At 49.0% G+C, this 19,577-nt stretch overlaps 1 protein-coding gene across 2 annotated transcripts; it reads right to left on the reverse strand.

Moving 5' to 3' along the window:
- Positions 1-4,512: 4,512 nt before the first annotated feature.
- KCNJ1 (potassium inwardly rectifying channel subfamily J member 1) lies at positions 4,513-18,333 on the reverse strand. 2 transcript variants are annotated; one of them, XM_054176107.1, is made up of 3 exons: positions 18,152-18,333; positions 17,610-17,685; positions 4,513-5,648 (listed from the first exon to the last, which is right to left on the reverse strand). In XM_054176107.1, exon 3 carries the CDS (start codon positions 5,627-5,629, stop codon positions 4,514-4,516), a length of 1,116 nt encoding a protein of 371 aa, XP_054032082.1. In that variant the 5' UTR covers positions 5,630-5,648; positions 17,610-17,685; positions 18,152-18,333; the 3' UTR covers position 4,513. The 2 variants fall into 2 exon arrangements, with proteins under 2 accessions (XP_054032082.1, XP_054032083.1); XM_054176108.1 differs by lacking the exons at positions 17,610-17,685; positions 18,152-18,333 and adding an exon at positions 10,664-10,770.
- Between the last annotated feature and the right edge of the window lie 1,244 nt (positions 18,334-19,577).

Here is a 19,577-nt window from a genome sequence, read left to right on the forward strand (position 1 = left end):
GTTAGGCTTTCTAAGTTGCTGTTATTATTTAGGGCTCTTTCTTCACCAATTATCACCCAAAACTGAGTGGAGACAGCTACCCAGCACATGTCACTCCACTCCAAGCAGTGGTTTTAATTCATGGCCCTTTCTCCAGCAGCCAGCAGGATGCCTTATTCATCTGCCAGCAGGAGGGTAAAACCCTCTTCCAACTGATTGAAATATTATGCACAGCTTGAATGAATCTTTAAAAGGAAGACAGTGGAAGAAACATGATGTTTGTGAAAAGAGAAGATAAATTAGGTTTAGTGCAGACATGTTATTCCCAAGCCTGGCTGCTTGGTGAATGCTTCCACAGCTACATTGAGCACAAGCCCTTGGAGGAGAGGATGAGGGAGCTGGGGGTGTTAAGCCTGGAGAAGAGGAGGCTCAGGGGAGACCTTCTTGCTCTCTACAACTACCTGAAGGGAGGTTGTAGCCAGGTGGGGGTTGGTCCCTTCTCCCAGGAACCCAGCACCAGAACAAGAGGACACAGTCTCAAGCTGTGCCAGGGGAAGTTTAGGCTGGAGGTGAGGAGAAAGTTCTTCCCAGAAAGAGGAATTGGCCACTGGAATGTGCTGCCCAGGGAGGTGGTGGAGTCACCATCCCTGGAGGTGTTCCAAAAGGGATTGGATGTGGCACTTGGTGCCATGGTTTGGTTGTCAGGAGGTGTTGGGTGACAGGTTGGACTTGATCTCTGAGGTCTTTTCCAACCTTATTGATTCTATGACCCTTCAGACCTTAAGCCAGCAGTAAATGCATGGTCTGGTTTCTTCTCCTGATTTCTTCTCCTCTTCAGCCCTCTGCTAGCCTGGTGGCCTCTTGCATGGTCCCCTTTGGGGAAAGAAGTACTGGTGGCTGCCCCAGGATGGGCAACCTGCAAACTGGATGGGCAAGGAGGGAGAAAGAGAAGAGAATAAGGCTTGGGAGGAATGCACTGGAGATGTCAACATGAAACCACATCATGGCTGGAGGAACCAGGCTTTGTTTTCCTGTATCAGGTCTGTGGCCCCCTGCAGCCACTTCTGCTCAGCAAGATTAAATTTATTTTCATCCTCTTAACTGAACTTTCTTTTAATGGCACTAGGGGTGACAGCCTCCAAAATAGACTTCCTCTGGAGGCTGTCCTGAGTGGCACAGCGTGTGGCATGTCTCCAGATAACCCTTTTTTCCCCTGCCCTGGTCCTTTATCTCTCTAGTGACAAACAGCCCTCTCTGGACAGCAAGAGGAAATTCCACTCATTGTTCTCCTGCTGCTGGGCTCTGACTACAGGCTCTGTCTCCTGCTTGGTGCAGGGCTGGCAGGCGTTTCCTGAAGTGACAATCAGCCAGAGGCTCATGGGTGGAGGGCTTTGATCCCAGATTCTCAGTTAGGTCCCAGTGTGATCTCCCTCCAAGCTTGACAGCTCAGCCATGGCCATGTCAACTTGCTTTTGAGGCAGGGATAGGCTGAACCACAGGTGGCCAGCCTTGCAGTGAGCTGGAGTATCTTCTGTTTGAGTTGTGGTGGCACTTGGTACTTCTAGACATAGAATCATAGAATTGTTAGGGTTGGAAAGGACCTCAAGGCTCAGCCAGTTCCAACTCCCCTGCCATGGGCAGGGACACCTCACACTACAGCAGCTTGCTCACAGCCACATCTAGCCTGGCTGCAAAAACCTCCAGGGATGAGGCTGCCACCACCTCCCTGGGCAACCTGTGCCAGTCTCTCACCACCCACATGGGGAAGAACTTCTTCCTAACATCCAATCTCAATCTACCCATTTCTAGTTTTGCTCCATTCCCCCCAGTCCTATCACTCCCTGACACCCTCAAAAATCCCTCCCCAGGTTTCTTGTAGCCCCCTTCAGATACTGGAAAGCCACAATAAGGTCTCCTTGGAGGCAACACCTCCTCATGCTTGTGCTGTAGAGGCATGGGGCAGAAGGAAGGTGCCCTTGCAGGCAGATGTTTGGACTAGATGATCTCTACCATCCCTTCCAATCCAAATTATTCTATGATTCTGTGAAGAAATTTGAGGTTTAGGATCTTTGAGGAGGCATTCCAAGGAGAAGGCCTTGAAAGTGTTTTATTTAGGGATCCTTTAGACCCTGGGGGATGTTACAGCCATGGTTAGTCATTGTGATGTGGGAACAGACACTTCTGTGCTGCCTTTTCCATCTAGGAGTGACGAAAGGTACAACAGTGGTGCACTGAAGAGAGGAAGGGTTGCAATGGCTTCAAACTGGCTTTTAAAGTGCTTTAGTGACATCATTGTTCATAACATATCTCTTTGTACAGCACATGACACAGATGGCAAATCTGAGATACTCAAAATCACAATCACAGAGGGGTAGGGGCTGGGAGGGGCTTCTGGAGTTCACCTAGTCCAACCCCCACGTTAAAGCAGGGTCACCCACAGCAGCTTGCCCAGGATCACAGTGTCCAGGCAGGGTTGGAATGTCTCCGGAGAAGGAGACTCCACAAACCTCTCTGGGCAGCCTGCTCCAGGGCTCCAGCACCCTCACACCAGAGAATTTTCTTCTCAAGTTCAAGTGAAACTTCCTGCCTTCTAGTTTGTGCCCGTTGCCCCTTGTCCTATCCCTGGGCACCACCCACTTGCCCCCCACCCTTTGCTGAGCATCCATCAGATGCCCTCTCAGGCTGCTGTTCTCCAGGATAAACAGCTTCAGATCTCTCAGCCTCTCCTCATAAGAGATGCTTCAGTCCCACCAGCACCTTTGTGGCCCTCTGTTGGACACTGTCCAGTAGCTCCTTGTCCCTCTTGAACTGGGCACAATACTCCAGGTGCAGCTTCACCAAGGCAGTAGAGTGGGGGGAGAACTTCCCTTGACCTGCTGGCCACACTCTTTTCCATGTTTCCCCAGGAGATCATTGGCCCTTTTTTGCCCTGAGGCCACACTACTGCCTCATGGGCAGCTTGTTGTCCATCAGCACTCCCAGGTCCTCTGCAGAGCTGCTTCCCAGCAGGTCATCCCCTAACAAAATGATTAGGGGTTGGTTTGGGGCTGAGACCTGAACACCTGGTTCCCAGAGCTTGATTTCCACACTCCCATTATGTTCACTTGCAGAATAGCTTTACCTTGACCTGCTTAATCCTCCCCTTTTAAAACTGCTCAGCTCAGCACCTTTTACCACCAGGTGGAAATGAGGTGAGCTGAAATGTGCCACTAGGAAGAGCTCCCCAAACACCCCCCTTCCCCCCTTTCTTTGGTCTGCAGCTCCAGCTTGACAAATGAACAAGTTGGGGAGGGGGCAAAAGGAAAAAGAAAGCTGTGAGGAAGTGGAACTTCACACCCCCCCAAAAAAATAGTTGTTGAAGCTTCTTGTTGCTTGTGAAACTTCAGTGCTGAAAAAGGCACATGGGAAACATTCACCACAGCTGATCTGCCCCTGAGCAGGACAAGCTTCTTGCAGGGTGTGCACTCAGCTGGGGTGAGGTGGACAGTTTGGAACTGAGTCTGGTGGGAGGCTCCTGTGCTGTGTTTTTGCTTTAGCAGAGCCTCCACGCTTCAAAGCACCGTGGGGAATCGTCTGGAGCTGCGAAGTTCCTCTCTTCTCCCAGCGGATCGCTCCTCTGCCAGGTGTGAAGCCATCAGTGTGTTCTTCATCTCCTCACTGTGGCTCACTTCTGGGCAGTTGTCTTCAGATGTTTCCTAATTTCACAGTCAGCCAGCTCCTGGCAAAGCAGAGAGGAGAGCATCTGAGGGGTGAGAGAGGAATAAGCTGTCAAATTCCTCTTCTCCCACAGCAGGTCTCTGCTTTTCCATGGTAATTTTTTTTTACTTCACTTCTCTTTTTGCCTTTTCCCCCTAAAAGGGATCAAAGGCTTTCACAGAAGGGAAGTTTTACTCTTTTACAGAGTTCTGAATGGCCCAAGCTTTGTCTTTTCCAGCTTCCCAAGCTGAAAGCTCCAGTTCTGGAGACGTGAAAGGGCCTCAGAGAAAGAAGGAATTGCTTCAAAAGTGCTCAAGTGTTCTGGAGCCAGACTCTGCTCTCATCCAGGGCTTTGGCAGCCAGGAACAGACATTTATTTTGAGGCTTTTGGCTCAGAACTTCCTCAGGTTTCTTTAGCTTCACCTTCTGTCTCTCTTCTTCGTGCTCTCCTTCCAACAGCTGTGTGTCTTTAGCATGTCCTCAAGTTCCTCCCCACCTTTCCAGGCTGTTTTGAGAGACTTCCACGCCTCTGGGAGCTTAAGTGAGTTGGCTGTTCCAGCAGAGCAGCTTCATAAAATGTCCCACAGGTATAAAAATAGAATATCCATGGAATATATAGAGAGAGTGTAGTCAGATAGTGGCCTGGAGATCACTGCTATTCTGCTTCCTCATTGATTTGAGGGTTTTGAGAAGAGAAAAATGCTGCTTTTAGAGGAGAAAATAAAAGAAAAGGAACACTTATTTTTTTGCTTTATTAAGTTGTTAATCCTCTCAAGGCTGAATTCATGATGGGAGGAAAAAAAAAAAGACAAAGAGACTGTGCCCTGAATCTCTGGAGCTACATCTTCGTGTCACTGGTTTCATTCACTTCTGCCAGGACGAACCCAGGGTTGTCAAACCCTTTCTTCTCCTTGGCTTTGGCCTCTCTCTCGTTGTGGAGGCAGAAGGCGCAGTGAGGAGTCTCCACAGCCACTGTCTTGCTGAAGTTCTGGAAGTCTACTCTGTATTTCCCTTCTTTGGTCTTGGACACAATGGGAGCGAAGCGGTAGCCCCAGAGCACCTCTTCGGGGATGTAGGATGTCCTCACTTGGCAGGTAGCACTGGTGGCTTCCACAGTGCCATCCAAGAACACCACCAGTTCAAAGTCCTGCTGCAGAATGGTTTCTGCTGCCATGTGGAAGAAAGGGCTGTTCTTGTCTATGATGTGATAAATGGTTAAGGGGGAGATGAAGAAGAGGTTCTCGTTGCCAGCGTCAACTATAAACTCGATGTTGACCTGGTCCAAAATGATTGTCTCTCCCTCTGGGGTGATGGTGGTCTTCAGGAGCTTGCCATAGATGTGGCTCCCGATCAGCAGACTCTTCCTGAGGTTGGCCACCCGTATGAGGAGGCAGAGCTTCCCCCCACGCTTGCTGATGACAGCGTTCTTGCTGAAGGTGATGGTCTTGGCCCTGTTCTTGGACCTGGATATCTTGGCCAAGATGGCACCACACATGAAGGAGTTGATGATCACCCCCAGGATGGACTGGAAGATGAGCAGGAAGATGGCAGTGGCGCATTGCTCCGTGACGCATCGGAAGCCGTAGCCGATGGTCACCTGCGTCTCCAAGGAGAAGAGGAAGGCTGAGGTCAGGCCGTTGATGTTCTCCACACAGGGAGTGTGGTTGATGGAAGGATTGAACTCTGGCAGGTCCTTGTGGATGTACGCCACGACGTACCAGAGGAGGCCGAACAGGAACCAGCTGCCTAAGAAGGCCGAAATGAAGATAGTCATTTTGTATCTCCACCTGAGATCCAGGATAGTGGTCCATATGTCAAGCAAGAAGACAAACCTCGACTGTTCCACGTTGCCAAACTCTATGTTGCACCTCCCATCTTTGGAGACGAGCCTGGCCCTGCGCCGGCTGCGCTCCCGCAGGTGGCTGGCAAAGCGGTTCCGGAGGTAGCTGAACATTCCCTCTGCTGGCAGCGCTCTGGAGAGCGAGGAAGAACAAACACGGTGAGAAGCGCAGCCTCAGGCTCTGCCTGCAGGCCAGAGGTAAACTCTGATGAGGTCTCAAGACCTCGGGAAAAAAAGAAGGTTGTGTAATTTGCATATTTTCCCTCAACTGATGGGGGGGAAAAATTCCAGTAGCCATGAGGAAATTAGCAGTTTCTTGCCTAAGGAGCATTCCAGCCCAAAATAATCACCTGGGCTTGCTCAGTAAGCTTTGAGTCAGTCAGCTGTTAATGTTGTCCTCTGCTTAGTTGAGGGAGCGGAGACAGAAGCAGGCAGCTTCAGCAGAACAAGAGGACGCAGTCTCAAGCTCCCCCAGGGGAAGTTAAGGCTCGAGGGGAGGAGAAAGTTCTTCCCAGAAAGAGTAATTGGCCACTGGAATGTGCTGCCCAGGGAGGTGGTGGGGTCCCTGTCCCTGGAGGTGCTCAAAAAAGGCTTGGATGTGACACTTGGAGCCATGGTTTAGTTGCCAGGAGTTGTTAGGTATTAGTAATAGGTTGGACTTGATGATCTCTGAGGTATTTTCCAACCTCTATGATTCTATGATGATAGAATGCATTGGGTTGGAATGGACCTTTACAGCTCATCTAGTCCAACCCCCCTGCAGTGAGCAGGGACATCCCCAACTAGATCAGGTTGCTTAGAGTCACACAGTATCACAGTATAACCAAGGTTGGAAGAGACCCCAAGGATCATCCAGTCCAACCTGTCCTACCAAGCCTGGTTTTGTGGTTGTTTGCTGCTGTGACTTTGCTGCATTACCCTTCCCAGTAGAAGGTGACATTGAAACAACACTTAGGAATGACTTATTTAGAGACAAGCTAAAGATGAGCAGCTGAGGGAGCTGGGGTTGTTTAGCCTGGAGAAATGGAGGCTGAGGAGAGACCTCATTGCTCTTTACAGTTCCCTGAAAGGAGGCTGGAGCTCGGTGGGGAATGGTCTCTGCTTTCAAGGAACAAGGGCTAGAACAAGAGAAAATGGCTTCAAGTTGCACCAGGAGAGGTTTAGGTTAAATATTAGGAAAACTTCACTGTAAGACTGATCAGGCATTGGAACAGGCTGCCCTAGGAGGTGGTGGAGTCACCATCCCTGGAGGTATTCAAGAAATGTGTGGCCATGGCACCCTGGGACATGGTTTAATGGCCATGCTGGTGTTGGGATGATGGTTGGACTCAATGGTCTCAGAGTTCTTTTCCCACCTTAGTGATTCTATAAATGATCGAATTCCCTGTGACAGTTGTAGAGCTGACTCCTAAGTGACAGTAAAGGAAGTTCTTGAGTACTCTGTCCAGTTCTGGGCCCCTCAGTTTAAGAAGGACATTGAGACACTTGAATATGTCTAGAGAAGGGCAATGAGGCTGGGGAGAGGACTCGAGCACAAGCCCTATGAGGAGAGGCTGAGGGAGTTGGAATTGTTTAGCCTGGAGAAGAGGAGGCTCAGGGGAGACCTCGTTGCTCTCTACAACTACCTGAAGGGAGGCTGTAGCCAGGAGGGAGTTGGTCTCTTCTCCCAGGCAAGCAGCACCAGAAAAAGAGGACACAGTCTCAAGCTGTGCCAGGGGAAGTTTAGGCTGGAGGTGAGGAGAAAGTTCTTCCCAGAGAGAGTTGTTAGCCATTGGAATGTGCTGCCCAGGGAGGTGGTGGAGTCCTCATCCCTGGAGGTGTTCAAGAGGAGATTGAACGTGGCACTTGGTGCCATGGTTTAGTCACAGTATTACAGTATCACAGTATAACTAGGGTTGGAAGAGACCCCAAGGATCATCAAGTCCAACCTGTCTCGACAGACCTCACAACTAGACCAGAGTCATGAGGTCTGTGGTGACAGGTTGGACTTGATGATCTTTGAGGTCTCTTCCAACCTTGGTGATTCTGTGTGGACCCTCTGAGGTTCCACTCATCTTGCCACCACAAGGTTTTATGAAGCAAAGACCTGCTGATGGGCAAAGGCTCTCCTTTGCAGGCATCTCAGTGAACTTAGAGGAGCTACCTAACCTTTTAGTTGGCTGAACCTGAAGTCCTTCCATTAGACATAGCTCCAGGGGCCAGAGGAAACCTTTAGCTACGACCATCAGCAGCCAGTGAAAACATTGAATTATGACTGATGGAGTCCAAGTACAAATTAATCACATTTTTGCAAAGCCAGAGGCAAATTCTATTATTTGCTGCCCTTGTTTGTCTCGGCAGCCTTGAGACTGAATGGCTTTGTCTCACCCTCTCGCTCGCTTTCTCCACTTAAGCTGAAACCACTTTTCTCCTCTGCTCATTAAAATTAGGAAGGGGGGGGGCGGGAGGGAAGGCAAAAAAATAATCAAGATGAAGGTCACTTTTGTTGTAAAGCAGCATTGCACTGTTTTAAGCTTCTGCTGCTGAATTTATTGGTTGGGAACGGAGCTGGCAAAGGTTAAACTTTAAGCACATATCTGAGGAAGGTGGGGGGGGGGGGGTAGGGGGTGGGGGAGGTGGGGAATGAGGTCACTTTCTAAACAATCCTCAGGTTTTATTCTCCTGATGTACTTTTAATGTGGTCATGTTACTGCAGAGTTTGAGTAAGCATAAAATATCCCTGTGCAGCACACTCTTGGAAGAGCCTTTCCACTATTTCACTTCTAAAGCCCCTATTGCAGGGGCCAAGCTTTCTGGAGATGTCAAGGTTCTTTTTATCTTGGGGGGGGGGGGCGGCGGGAAATGGTTTGGGGGAAGCAGTTTTGGCAGTGTTGTAGGCTTCACAGTCTGTTAATCCTCCTCCAGAAAGCAAAGTGTTGGGAGGAAGAGACTGAATGGGGTGCTTGGTGCCATGGTTTAGTTGATTAGATAGGTTTGGATGATAGGTTGGACTTGATGATCTCAAAGGTCTCTTCCAATCTGGTCTGGTCTATCCTATCCTATCCTATTCTCTGGCTGGACTGTTCCTAGCTAAGGTTTGGAGGAGTTGCCTTCAAGAGGCAACTGGCTTGTGAACCTCTGTCCATTCCATTCCATTCCTCTTTGGAGCTTCACCATTCAAGCTCCAACCTGAGGAATAAATTGAAGGTGGGAAATAAATAAGTGTTTTCTAGCCCTTTCCCAACCCTGAACCCATCAAGATCCAGCAAATCTGAGCACAAAATTATAGCCCAGTGGTAGGATTAAAACCACAGTGAGGGGTGCACACAGTTTAATGGCAGGGGTGGTGTGAGGTAGGTGGTTGGACTTGATCTTAGAGGTCTTTTCCAACCTAACCAATTCTATCAGTGAAAAACCTGCAGCTTCAGCTGGCAGCAGCACTCATTTTGTCCTTTTCCACAAGGAAACAGTGGGGGAAATGTCACTGTGCCCACCCTAAGCTGCACACACAGACCTTTGGCACAGGTGAGATACAGCAGAGTATAGAATCATAGAAAGGTAGGGGGCTGGAATGGATCTCTGGAGATCCAGTCCAGCCTAGTGAGTAGATGTCAAAGGGAGAAATCTGAAGGCACATTCTGGTTTCTACTCTACCCATCTTCTCATGCTAAAGGTGCTGATAAATTGCTGCTGCTTTTCTGGTAGATCCAATTCAGCCTTCAATGGAAATCTTTGGAGCCCTGAGTTTGGCTCTGGACAGATAAAATCACCAAAGAGATGAGAGGAAATGGCTTCAAGTTCCACCAGGGGAGGTTTAGGTTGGATATTAGGAGAAATCTCTTCACTGAAAAGGTTCTCAAACACTGGAACAGGCTGCCCAGGGAGGTGGCTGAATGCCCCACCACTGGAGGTGTTGAAAAGCCACAGAGATGTGGTGCTGAGAGGCATAGTTTAGCACCAGCCTTGGTAGAGTTAGAGGCTGGTTGGACTCTATCTTAAAGCACTTTTCCAACCAAAATGACTTTATGACAGCAAGTTAAGCAGCAGAGTCACCAGACTGCAACCTTGAAAAAGAGATTTCCCCCAAACTTCCCATTCCCTTCCTGCCCCTTTAAACCTCCCAAGCTCTTCTCAGAGGCTGTTTTACAAGCCTTGCTTGAGCTACCCCCAAGTAGATCAAAGAGCCAGAGGAACTGCACCCTTCTTTAGGCAGCACGACAAAGGAATTCTCCCTTCAACAAATCTTTTTTGGCTCCCACACACACAACTGAAGTGTGTTGATTTGCTTCAGCAGGAGGAGAAAGAAGAAATAATTCCCTCCTGCATCAGCCTGCTGTGAGCACATCACAGAGTGTCTGGAGGAGGTTATGTAAAGCCAGTTATATAATGCAGCACTTACAGCCCTTTCAGTTCAAATCAGCAAAGGTAACCCAGCTCCATCTTAGCTAATATTTACCAGGATATGCTTCCTGTCGGGCTCCAATCAAGCCAATATTGCTGTCTCATGTGAAATCCTGTGCTGCAGCACTTAGCAGAGCTGCTGCTGCTGCTCCTGCTGCTGCTGCTGTCCCCAGGCAGAATGTGTTTAGAGAAGGTGGGGTCTTAAACCGTGGGGCATTTACCATTCAAACGACTCCATGAATAAAGATGGCATGTCAAGGTGAGCCGTGAAAACAAGGAGTTTCCACTTCCCCATTCCAGGGCTGTATTCCCCAGCCATCAGCAGAGGAAGCAGAAAGTCTCTTTGCAGTGGTACCTGGCGACAGGCACGGACTTGGACAGGGGAAGTTCTGTCCAAGTGTGAGGAGGAACCTCCTTCCTCTGAGGGTGCTGCAGCAAGGCTGTCCAGAGAGGTTGCAGAGTCTCCTTCCCATCTGGATGTTGTGATCCTGGGAAACCTGCTCTGGATCAGCCTGCTTTAGCAGGAGGGTTGGGCTGGATGATCTCCAGAGGTCCCTTCCAACCCCTACCTGTGATTCCATTCTAAAATTCCTCCTTATCAAACTCCTCTCTCCACCCCTCCACCCCAAATATCTGACCATTGTGGGAACATCTCTCTAACAACACACCAGTGCCCACAAGTTCAGTTTTTTAGCAACTGCATTTCTGCCTTTTCCTTTCTCTGAGTTCCTCTAACAGCAACCATTCCAGTTCCTGATGGCTACATACCAGCTGGAGCTCCTCTGCTCACCCAGAACTCTCACTGAGTGCTTCTCTTGGCTCTCCCTTGCTTTCAATCATTCTGGGAGGGGACAGGACCACAAGCAGAAGCTTTCATTGTTCTGTGGGCAAGCCCTTGGTGCAGAGCACATGAATCCAGGGAAATGGCTTTAATCCCAGCCACGTGCAGCTCTTGAGGAGCTCAGTGAGGGTAGGAGTTTAATGTTTGATGGGGGCCTGACAAGAACAAAGTTCCCTCACCTGCTCTTTCCCTCAAGTTCTGATACAGTGGCTGCTTTTTTTCCCCCTCCAGCAGTGCCTGAGCAAGGCTGCTAGACCCAAAACACGAGGGAAGGAGACAGGAATGAAAAGCAGCCCACTGAACCCCCAGCTTTTGTTGGAAATCCATCTTTGTTAGGGATTCAGATGAAGTTCTAAGGAGCTTAGGGAGAAGAAAGGGGGATACAGAGTTAAAGGATTATTATTTCTTTCTCTTTCTTTCTTTTTTTTTTTTTCTCCCCAGTCCTGTTCAGGCCTTTTCAAAACTCAAATCTTCTTTCAGCCCTTTCTTTTGGATGAACTATCTCAGAACAAAGTGTGTGAAATATCCAATTCCTAATACCTTATAAAACCCTTTATATATATATTAGGAAAGCAAACTAAACCCTTTAGTCTCATGGTTTATTATCTGCTGGCTGCTTTGCTACCAAGACCTTTGGGTGGTACAGCTCATTTGCTCTTCACTAGCTGCCCTGGGTAGAGCAGGAATGTGCCTGCTGGGAGGGGATGAGGGTTGCAGCATCCTGTCTAGCTGCTCAGATCAGAATCAAAGACTGACAAAGAGAGCTGGGCCCCTACTGATTTAATTGTGAGAACAGCAAGAGCATCAGCTTGCCTAAAGTCCTCTGGTTAGCCCCAGATTCTGACTTCCACCATCTTCCATGCCCACTTTATGTCTCTGATGGACACCTTAGCAAAGGGCCCAGACCTGCTGACACAGGCAAACTTTCTCCTTGGACCTGTGTTTATTTCTGCTGGCAGATCTGAGCACTGTGGTTGTGCCTCCAAAGTGCTGCCTGAAATGCCAGTTCCATGTGGCAAATATCCTTCAATCCACCTCAGCAGGCTAATCTGGGAGTCTTGTCACAGCTCCAGTACAAGTGACTATGTTTTGCCAGCTTAAAGCCCAGCTGGAATTTCTAGTGGATACACCAAAGGATCTTATCCTCTGCCTTGCCCTCTCTTCTAAAGAGAGTTTCTGTAAGATCTTCAAGAGCTGCCCTTTTTAATGCCATTTTTCAGCAGGAGATGCCAGGTGGTACCTGCCTGTGGGTTGTCCACTGGCTCATGCCATCCCCTGGGAATATGGAGCATCTTCAGAGCAGATAGAATGTCTTTCATCTCAGGTTACTCTAAGAACACAAGTTTGTGAGTATCTCATGAAGAAGTCCTCTTAAGAACCTCAGTTTCCTCTTCAGATGGTGAGGAGAGAGGTTTCATCCTTCTGCCTTAAACAGGGTGAACTTGGGTGGTCCCAGCACCCCCACCAGTGATGTAACCAGGTCATGTTCTACACCCTCCCTTGCTTCCCCCATGTCCTGATTTTCAAGAGAAGTAAACTTCTGTGCTCTGACCTATATTGAACCACAGAAAAGACCTTCAAGGTTGAGTCCAACCATTCTCTATCTCTGCCACAGGATGTGTAGACCCTACAGGAGCTCTTAGGGGATGAAGTCACTTCAGGAAGACTGCTGCAATACCTCACCAGCCTAAAGAATCTTCTCATTGTTCTTTGTATGTGGTTGGTTGAGTTTGCTATCTGGTGTGTGCTCCTGCCAAGCAGAACACTCAGTGAGTCTCACTTCCAGTGTGGTTTCTGTGAGAACCAACAGCAGGACAAAGAAGAGGAATTTCTTTACTTTGGGCAGCCTGCTCCAGTGCTCTGCCATCCTCAGAGTGGTGGCAGAGTCTCTGTCTCTGTCATTCCAAACCCACCTGGGCACTATCCTGTGCAGGGAATGAAATGTCACATAGATGTGGTGCTGAGGGACATGGTTTGGTGATGGCCTGGCAGTGCTGGGTGAGTGGCTGGGGTTGGTGAACTGAAAGATCTTTTCCAGCCAAAACAATTCCATGAGCTATGCAATCATGTTGGGTACTTTGTCTCTGGAGAGCAGGGAACTGGGAGCTTGAAACTTTCTAGAGGAGACAGACAGGAGTTACTTTTCCTCTCCATCACCAGAAACAGCTGCATTGTAAATATGTGAGAAAATCTGCAGTGGGTTCTCACCTGGATGGCTGTGAGCACAATCTGTAGCCAAAGAGCTGTGCTACAGTACAAGGTGGGAAGGGGAGGCAATGCTGCCTGAACACCTCCCATAAAAGTCACCAGGTGAATGGACAGAGTCATGTGAGCCACTTCTGCCTGTCCTCTCACTTTGTTTTTCCTTGCTGAGGTCTTTAAGGGGTTCAATCATTAACCCACAATTTGTTCCCACAGGTTGGCAATGTCAAGCCTCAGTCACCAGCAGCAAAAGGACTTGCTGTGGAAGCCCCAAAGGTTGAGAGGCAACTGACTGGGGTACCAGCCAAGGCAAAACCAGCAGTGAAGAGAGACAGTTCTGACCCTGCTCTGGCATCTAACCCCAAGGTATCTCAGTACTCAGCATTACTTTGGTGCCCCAAAGCTCCTGTTCACATGTGCTAATCCTTTCCAAAACGTTGGGGAATTTACATCAGTAGTGGCTTCATGTCACCCCAGGAAGGACCCAGCTCTGGGTGTGGGGAAGATTGCTGACAGCAAACACCTAGCACTCGTGCAATAGCTTGTAACATGGCTGGGAAAAGGGTTCTTGCTTCCTCAGTGCCCAAGAAGAGCATGAAGATGTGCTCTCTGTGCTCTGCAGGTACTAAAGGAACAAAAGCAGGACAATGCTGCTGTAGTTTAAGGTCTTCTCACAGTAGTTCACAGGGAGTAGCTAATTCCAGCCTCAGAGGGTTCTCAAACATGGGAAAGCCTCCCCAGGGAGGTGTTTCAAGCCCCATCCCTGGAGCTGTTTAAAAGGGGCAGAGATGTGGTGCTGAGCGACATGGTTTAGCCCCAGCCTTGGGAGAGTTAGAGAAAGGTTGGACTGGATGATCCCAAAAGGTCTTTTCCATCCAAACCAACTCTGTGATCCTATGAGAACATTTCACCAGCAGAGCTTTTCCTACTCCAAACCTTCAGTTCCTTTTCTGTCCCTGATTATTTATACAAGTGTAATTGACTTGCAAGACATTCTTGGCTTCCAGTATGCATTGAGTGAATTATTGAGCCATCACATGGGTCACTGATGTGGGGAGATGTCTGAGCAGCCTGGGTGCAAAGCAGGTGCTTTGCATTCTTAATAGCAAAGGCAAGCCATTAATAACTCTGCTGCTCTGTGCAGCCAGAGCCTGCCATCCTTTCAGGCTGACATGCATATGGCTGAGTTCATCCTGAGTGTAATTTGGAATTCATTGGCCATGGGCTTCATCTCCTCGTGCTGCTTTAAAATCCCTCCTGCCTTGAGATGTGCTATGCTAATTCCAGAGCTGATGGCTGACTTGAGATGTTATGCTGGAAAAATCCAATTTAATTAAATCAACTTATTACTGAGGTCAGAGATCAGTCCTCAGCACACTCTATTTCTTGATATTTCAGAGAGGGGGGGCGGGAAAAGTGATCTTAATGAGCACATTTGGTCTCAACCCATAAGCAAACTGATCCACCCTAATAAGAAGACTGCTGGCTGCAGAACCCAGGGAGCAGTCCCCAAAAGGTCCAAATAGCTGAGCCCAGTTCATGGAATCAAAAAGGTTGGAAAAGACCTCAGAGATCATCAAGTCCAACCTGTCACCCAACACCTCATCACTACCTAAGCCATGGCTCCAAGTGCCACATCCAATCCCCTCTTGAACACCTCCAGGGATGGGGACTCCACCACCTCCCTGGGCAGCACATTCCAAAGGCCAATTCCTCTTTCTGGGAAGAACTTTCTCCTCACCTCCATCCCAAACTTCCCCTGGTGCAGCTTGAGACTGTGTCCTCTTGTTCTGGTGCTGCTTGCCTGGCTTTTCACATTGTTGTGTGTCAAATGTTCTCCCCTCTCTGTTTCCTTGTATGCTCATAAGATGGAATTGAAACCAAGAGTGTTGTGTGGATAAATTCAATGACTACAAAAAGATTTGGGACCTCTTGAATGAGTTGCTGCATTCTGGCAGCTGGTTGCAGTCAGGATTTCAGTGGAGCACAGGTTGTAGGAGAATATAAAGGTGCCAAGCTGCTCTCTTGGCAGAAAGCTGTTTGTTACCTAAGGAGAAAAGCTTCATGTGCATAATATCTTAATATTCTCAGCATGGAGTGAAGCAGAGGGGAATACAATCTGCCTTTTAGAGATGGACAAATAGTCTGTGTTCAGTTTTGGGGCCCTGGAGGTGTTTAAGAGGGGATTGGACGTGGTACTTGAAGCCATGGTTTAGTTGGTCATGGGGTGTTGGGTGACAGGTTGGACTTGATGATCTCTGAGGTCTTTTCCAACCTTATTGATTCTGTGATTCTAAGAAGGACATTGAGATGCTGAAGTAGGTCCAGAGAAGGGCAACAAAGCTGAGGAAGGGTCTGGAGAACAGGGTTGGTGAGGAGCAGCTGAGGGAGCTGGGTTGTTTCACCTAGAGAAAAGGAGGCTGAGGGGAATCCTCATTGCTCCCTGAAAGGAGGTTGGAGTGAGGTGGGGGTTGGTCTCTTCTCCCTAGGAACAAGTAACTAGCAATAGGATGAGAGGAAATGGGTTTAAGTTGTGCCAGAGAAGGTTTAGACTGGACATAGGAAAAACTTCTTTACTGAGAGAGTGGTGAGGCACTGGAACAGCCTGCCAGGGAGGTGGTGAAGTTGCCATTCCTGGAGGAGTTCAAGAACTGTGTAGATGTGGTGCTTCAGAATATAGTTTAGTGGTCATGGTAGTTGGGTTACAGTTGGACTTGATGATCTTTTCCAGCCTTAGTGATTCTAAGTGAAGGAAAAAGAGGAAATGGGCTGAAGTTGCACCAGGGGAGGTTTAGGTTGGATGTTAGAAAACATTCCTTTGCTGCAAGAGTGGTCAGGCAGTGGCACAGGCTGCCCAGGGAGGTGGTGGAGTCCCTATCCCTGGAGGTGCTCAAGGAACGTGTGGCCACGGCACTCGGGGCCATAGCTCAGTGGCCATGGTGGTCACCCTCAAGGCCTTTTCCAACTGAAATAATTCTGTGCTTCTGTAAACTAATCTGCAAATGGAAGTCTCAGGTCCTGAGCTCCTACACTGTGCAAGCCTTTGTATTTAAATTACTCTCTCACTGAGTGCCTGGTGGCTCTTTGTGTCTCTTATTCTTCAGCATCTAATGCACTTCCTGCAGGAGGTCCTAATGTTCCAGGCAAAACCAGGCAGGAAAGGAAAAGAATGCTGTAGAATTCTCAGATACCTTTTGAAATAGCTGATGGGTCTCATTTCCAGTGGAAAATAGTTTAACCTCCACAGGCCTCTTACCTCTTTCCCTTTCATTTAGGAGCTTGGTTTGTTGGAAATGTTTTCTGGTGCTGATTCATTCCACCAGCCTGAGGGAACTTACTGAAGTGCCCACTTCAGTTGCCCCTGTGTCTCAGAATTCCTCTCAGCCATCAGAAACTGGCATCTCAAGGTGAATTGCTTCCAGCCAATTACTCCTCCTGAATGTACCTTTATCTTCAGCTCCACAAGCAGCCCCAGCTCCCACAAATCCTATTTTCAGTTGTTTCTGCTTCTGTGAAAGTGCTTCACTTAAACCTGCCACTAAATTCCTTCCAAAAGGGAGGCTCTTGTATAAGTAATTAGGGACAGAAAAGGAACTGAAGGCTTGGAGTAGGAAAAGCTCTGCCAGTGAAATGTGATCGTAGAATCACGGAATTGGTTTGCTTGGAAATGACCTTTATGATCACACAGAGAATCACACAGAATCACCAAGGTTGGAAAAGACCTCAAAGATCATCATGATGACCCAGTCCAACCATCCTCTAACTCTGCCAAGGCTGGTGCTGAACCATGTTGCTCAGCTCACCACATCTCTGAGTCTTTCTTGTATTGGCTGCTCCTGTTCATGCAGCATTCAGTTATGCAGCAGACTTGAGATGCCATTTATGATTTGAGAGTCCTAGTAAAGTGGCCTAAACCCTGTGAAGGATTTACTCTCACCTCATCTTACCCCTCAAACAGCTAGAAAAGCCCAGGCAGCTAATTTAAGAGAGGCACTAGGGGGTATATGAGGTCTTCATGATGCTCCACCTCACTTGCTTGTCACCAAGTTGTCTGGCCAAGCTGGGTGACAAGATTAGAACCACAGAAGCATTTTGGTTGTAAATGATCTTTAGGATTGAGTCACAGAATCATAGAATCAATAAGGTTGGAAAAGACCTCAAAGATCATCAAGTCCAACCTGTCACCCAAGACCTCATGACTACTAAACCATGTCACCAAGTGCCACATCCAATCCCCTCTTGAACACCTCCAGGGATGGGGACTCTACCACCTCCCTGGGCAGCACATCCCCATGGCCAATCTCTCCTTCTGGGAAGAACTTCTTCCTAACATGCAGCCTGAACCCTAGCACTCAAGACTGTGTCCTCTTGTTCTGGTGCTGCTTGCCTGGGAGAAGAGACCAACCCCCTCCTGGCTACAACCTCCCTTCAGGTAGCTGTAGATGACTATAAGGTCTCCACTGAGCCTCCTCTTCTCCCAGCTAGACAACCCCAGCTCTGTGGTTCTCTGTGTCCCTCTCTCCCTGTGGCACAGAAGGCAGCTGAGAGAGTTTAGCAAAGCAGGAGCCCCTTGGGCTTGCTTTGCATTTCTCAGGGAGTGCTGCAGAAAAACCCCACTCTGGTGTGCAAACCTTGTGTTGTCAAATGAAGACATGAATAAACCTACCTTACCTCTGGGAGGACTCAGTATGGACTGTGCAAACTCATCAGCCACTGGCAGCCTGAGGTGGGGTCCAAGTGACCTCTTCTGTGGAAAAGACTTGTGAAAGACTTCTGCAGGCAAGCCTTTGGGGGGCAGCTAACCAGCTCTGAACTCCAAAGCACCCTCTCTCCAGTCTGCAGGACGAGCTGCAGTCCTTTCCCATGGGCAAACCTCAGGGTTTGCAGTGCTTCTCTGTCTTTTGGTGGATTACACTGCTGAGGGACTAGGCAGCTGGCACTTCAGCAGCAGCTGGCCTTGGATTGGAAATCCACATTCCCATGCCAAGCTCCCTTCACTCCCATTGTAGCCCAGAGACTTAAGGATGCACCTTAGTTACTCAAGGTGAGCTGATGACAACAGTTGAATCACAGGAGTAGCTTTTAGCAGCAGGTTGCTGTGGCTGGAAAATGTTTTCCCCATGACCTAACATCACACACACACCCTCTCCCCTTGCAAGAGCTACCCAGGTGCCCCAGAATATCACCAGTCAGCCCAACACATCACCACTTACCAGCTACAGGGCTGGGTCCACAGAACTTCTGCCACCAGATGTGAACTCCCAGAGCTCTGCTCTCTGTTACATTTCTCCTGAAAGAGTCAAGGACAAAGAGCAGATCTGGATGGAGCTGGAAGCCAGCAAGAAACTCAGTGGAAGGAAATGAGGCATGAGAGCCTCTTTCCACCACCTTGTCTTGCCACCACCTCCCAGCCCCCATCTCCCTCATGCCCAAATACAAATCCATGATTAAGGCTTAGTGCCCTTTGCCCTCATCCTTCCCCACTCCACACAGTGCTCCCACTACACAGGGCTGCGTTTCCATGTCCTCACACATTCCCTCCCAGCTGCTTGCTGTCTGCTTTTCAACCCAACAGCCCAGCTTAAGGCTCCCATGTCCTCTTCTCCTCCATCTCAAGCGTGGACCGCCTCAATCACGTCCTTTGAGCTCCATTGTTGAGCTTCCCTGTCCTCAATCAGCAGCCAAATAGGGTCAGAATCCAGCAGCTTGGATTGTGCTGGTGTGCACACCAGCAAGCTGTGCTTAATCAGATGTATTGGCATGTGCTGAGGCTCTTGTGCATGGGAGGAGAGGGTGTTTGCTCCTGCTGACACTGCCCAGCACAAGGCAGCCGTCTGCAGGTCTGCGTAGGGCACTCATTGCTGCTCAGAGGGTTCTGGTGTAATTAGGTATTAGCTGAAAGGATCAGTCCCTGGGTACTGCTGTATCTGCATTGAAACTGAGCTGGTCAGTGGCTGTTGTGTGTGGGCAGTCAAATGTGGGGCCCTCACTGCCACAAAAAAGACAGTGAGGGGCTGGAGGAGGGTCAAGAGAAGGGCAATGAAGCTGATGAAGGGTCTGGACAACAGGGCTGGGGAGGAGCAGCTGAGGGAAGTGGGGTGTTCAGCCTGCAGAAGAGGAGGCTGAGGGGAGACCTCATTGCTCTCTACAGCTCCCTGAAAGGAGGTTGGAGGCAGATGAGGGTTGGCTGCTTCTTCCTCATAACAAGTGAAAGGAGGAGAGGAAAAGGCATCAAGCTGCACCAGGAGAGGGTTTGGGTTGAATATCAGAAGAAATTCCTTCACTGAAAGGGTTCTCAGCCACTGGCAGAGGCTGCCCAGGGAGGTGGCTGAATCCCCATCCTTGGAAGCTACAGAAGTGTGGTGCTGAGGGACCAGTCTTGGCAGAGTTAAAGGGTTGTTTGACTTGGTCATCTTCAAGGTCTTTTCCAACCAAAACAATTTTATGTGTCTGAGGAGGCTGAGGAGAGACCTTCTTGCTGTCTACAACTACCTGAAGGGAGGTTGTAGCCAGGTTGGGGTTGGTCTCTTCTCCCAGGCACCCAGCACCAGAACAAGAGGACACAGTCTCAAGCTCTGCCAGGGGAAGTTTAGGCTGGAGGTGAGGAGAAAGTTCTTCCCAGAGAGAGTTGCTGGCCAT

The sequence above is a fragment of the Dryobates pubescens genome, chromosome 34 (genome assembly GCF_014839835.1).
Source record: "Dryobates pubescens isolate bDryPub1 chromosome 34, bDryPub1.pri, whole genome shotgun sequence".
NCBI classification, from domain to species: domain Eukaryota; kingdom Metazoa; phylum Chordata; class Aves; order Piciformes; family Picidae; genus Dryobates; species Dryobates pubescens.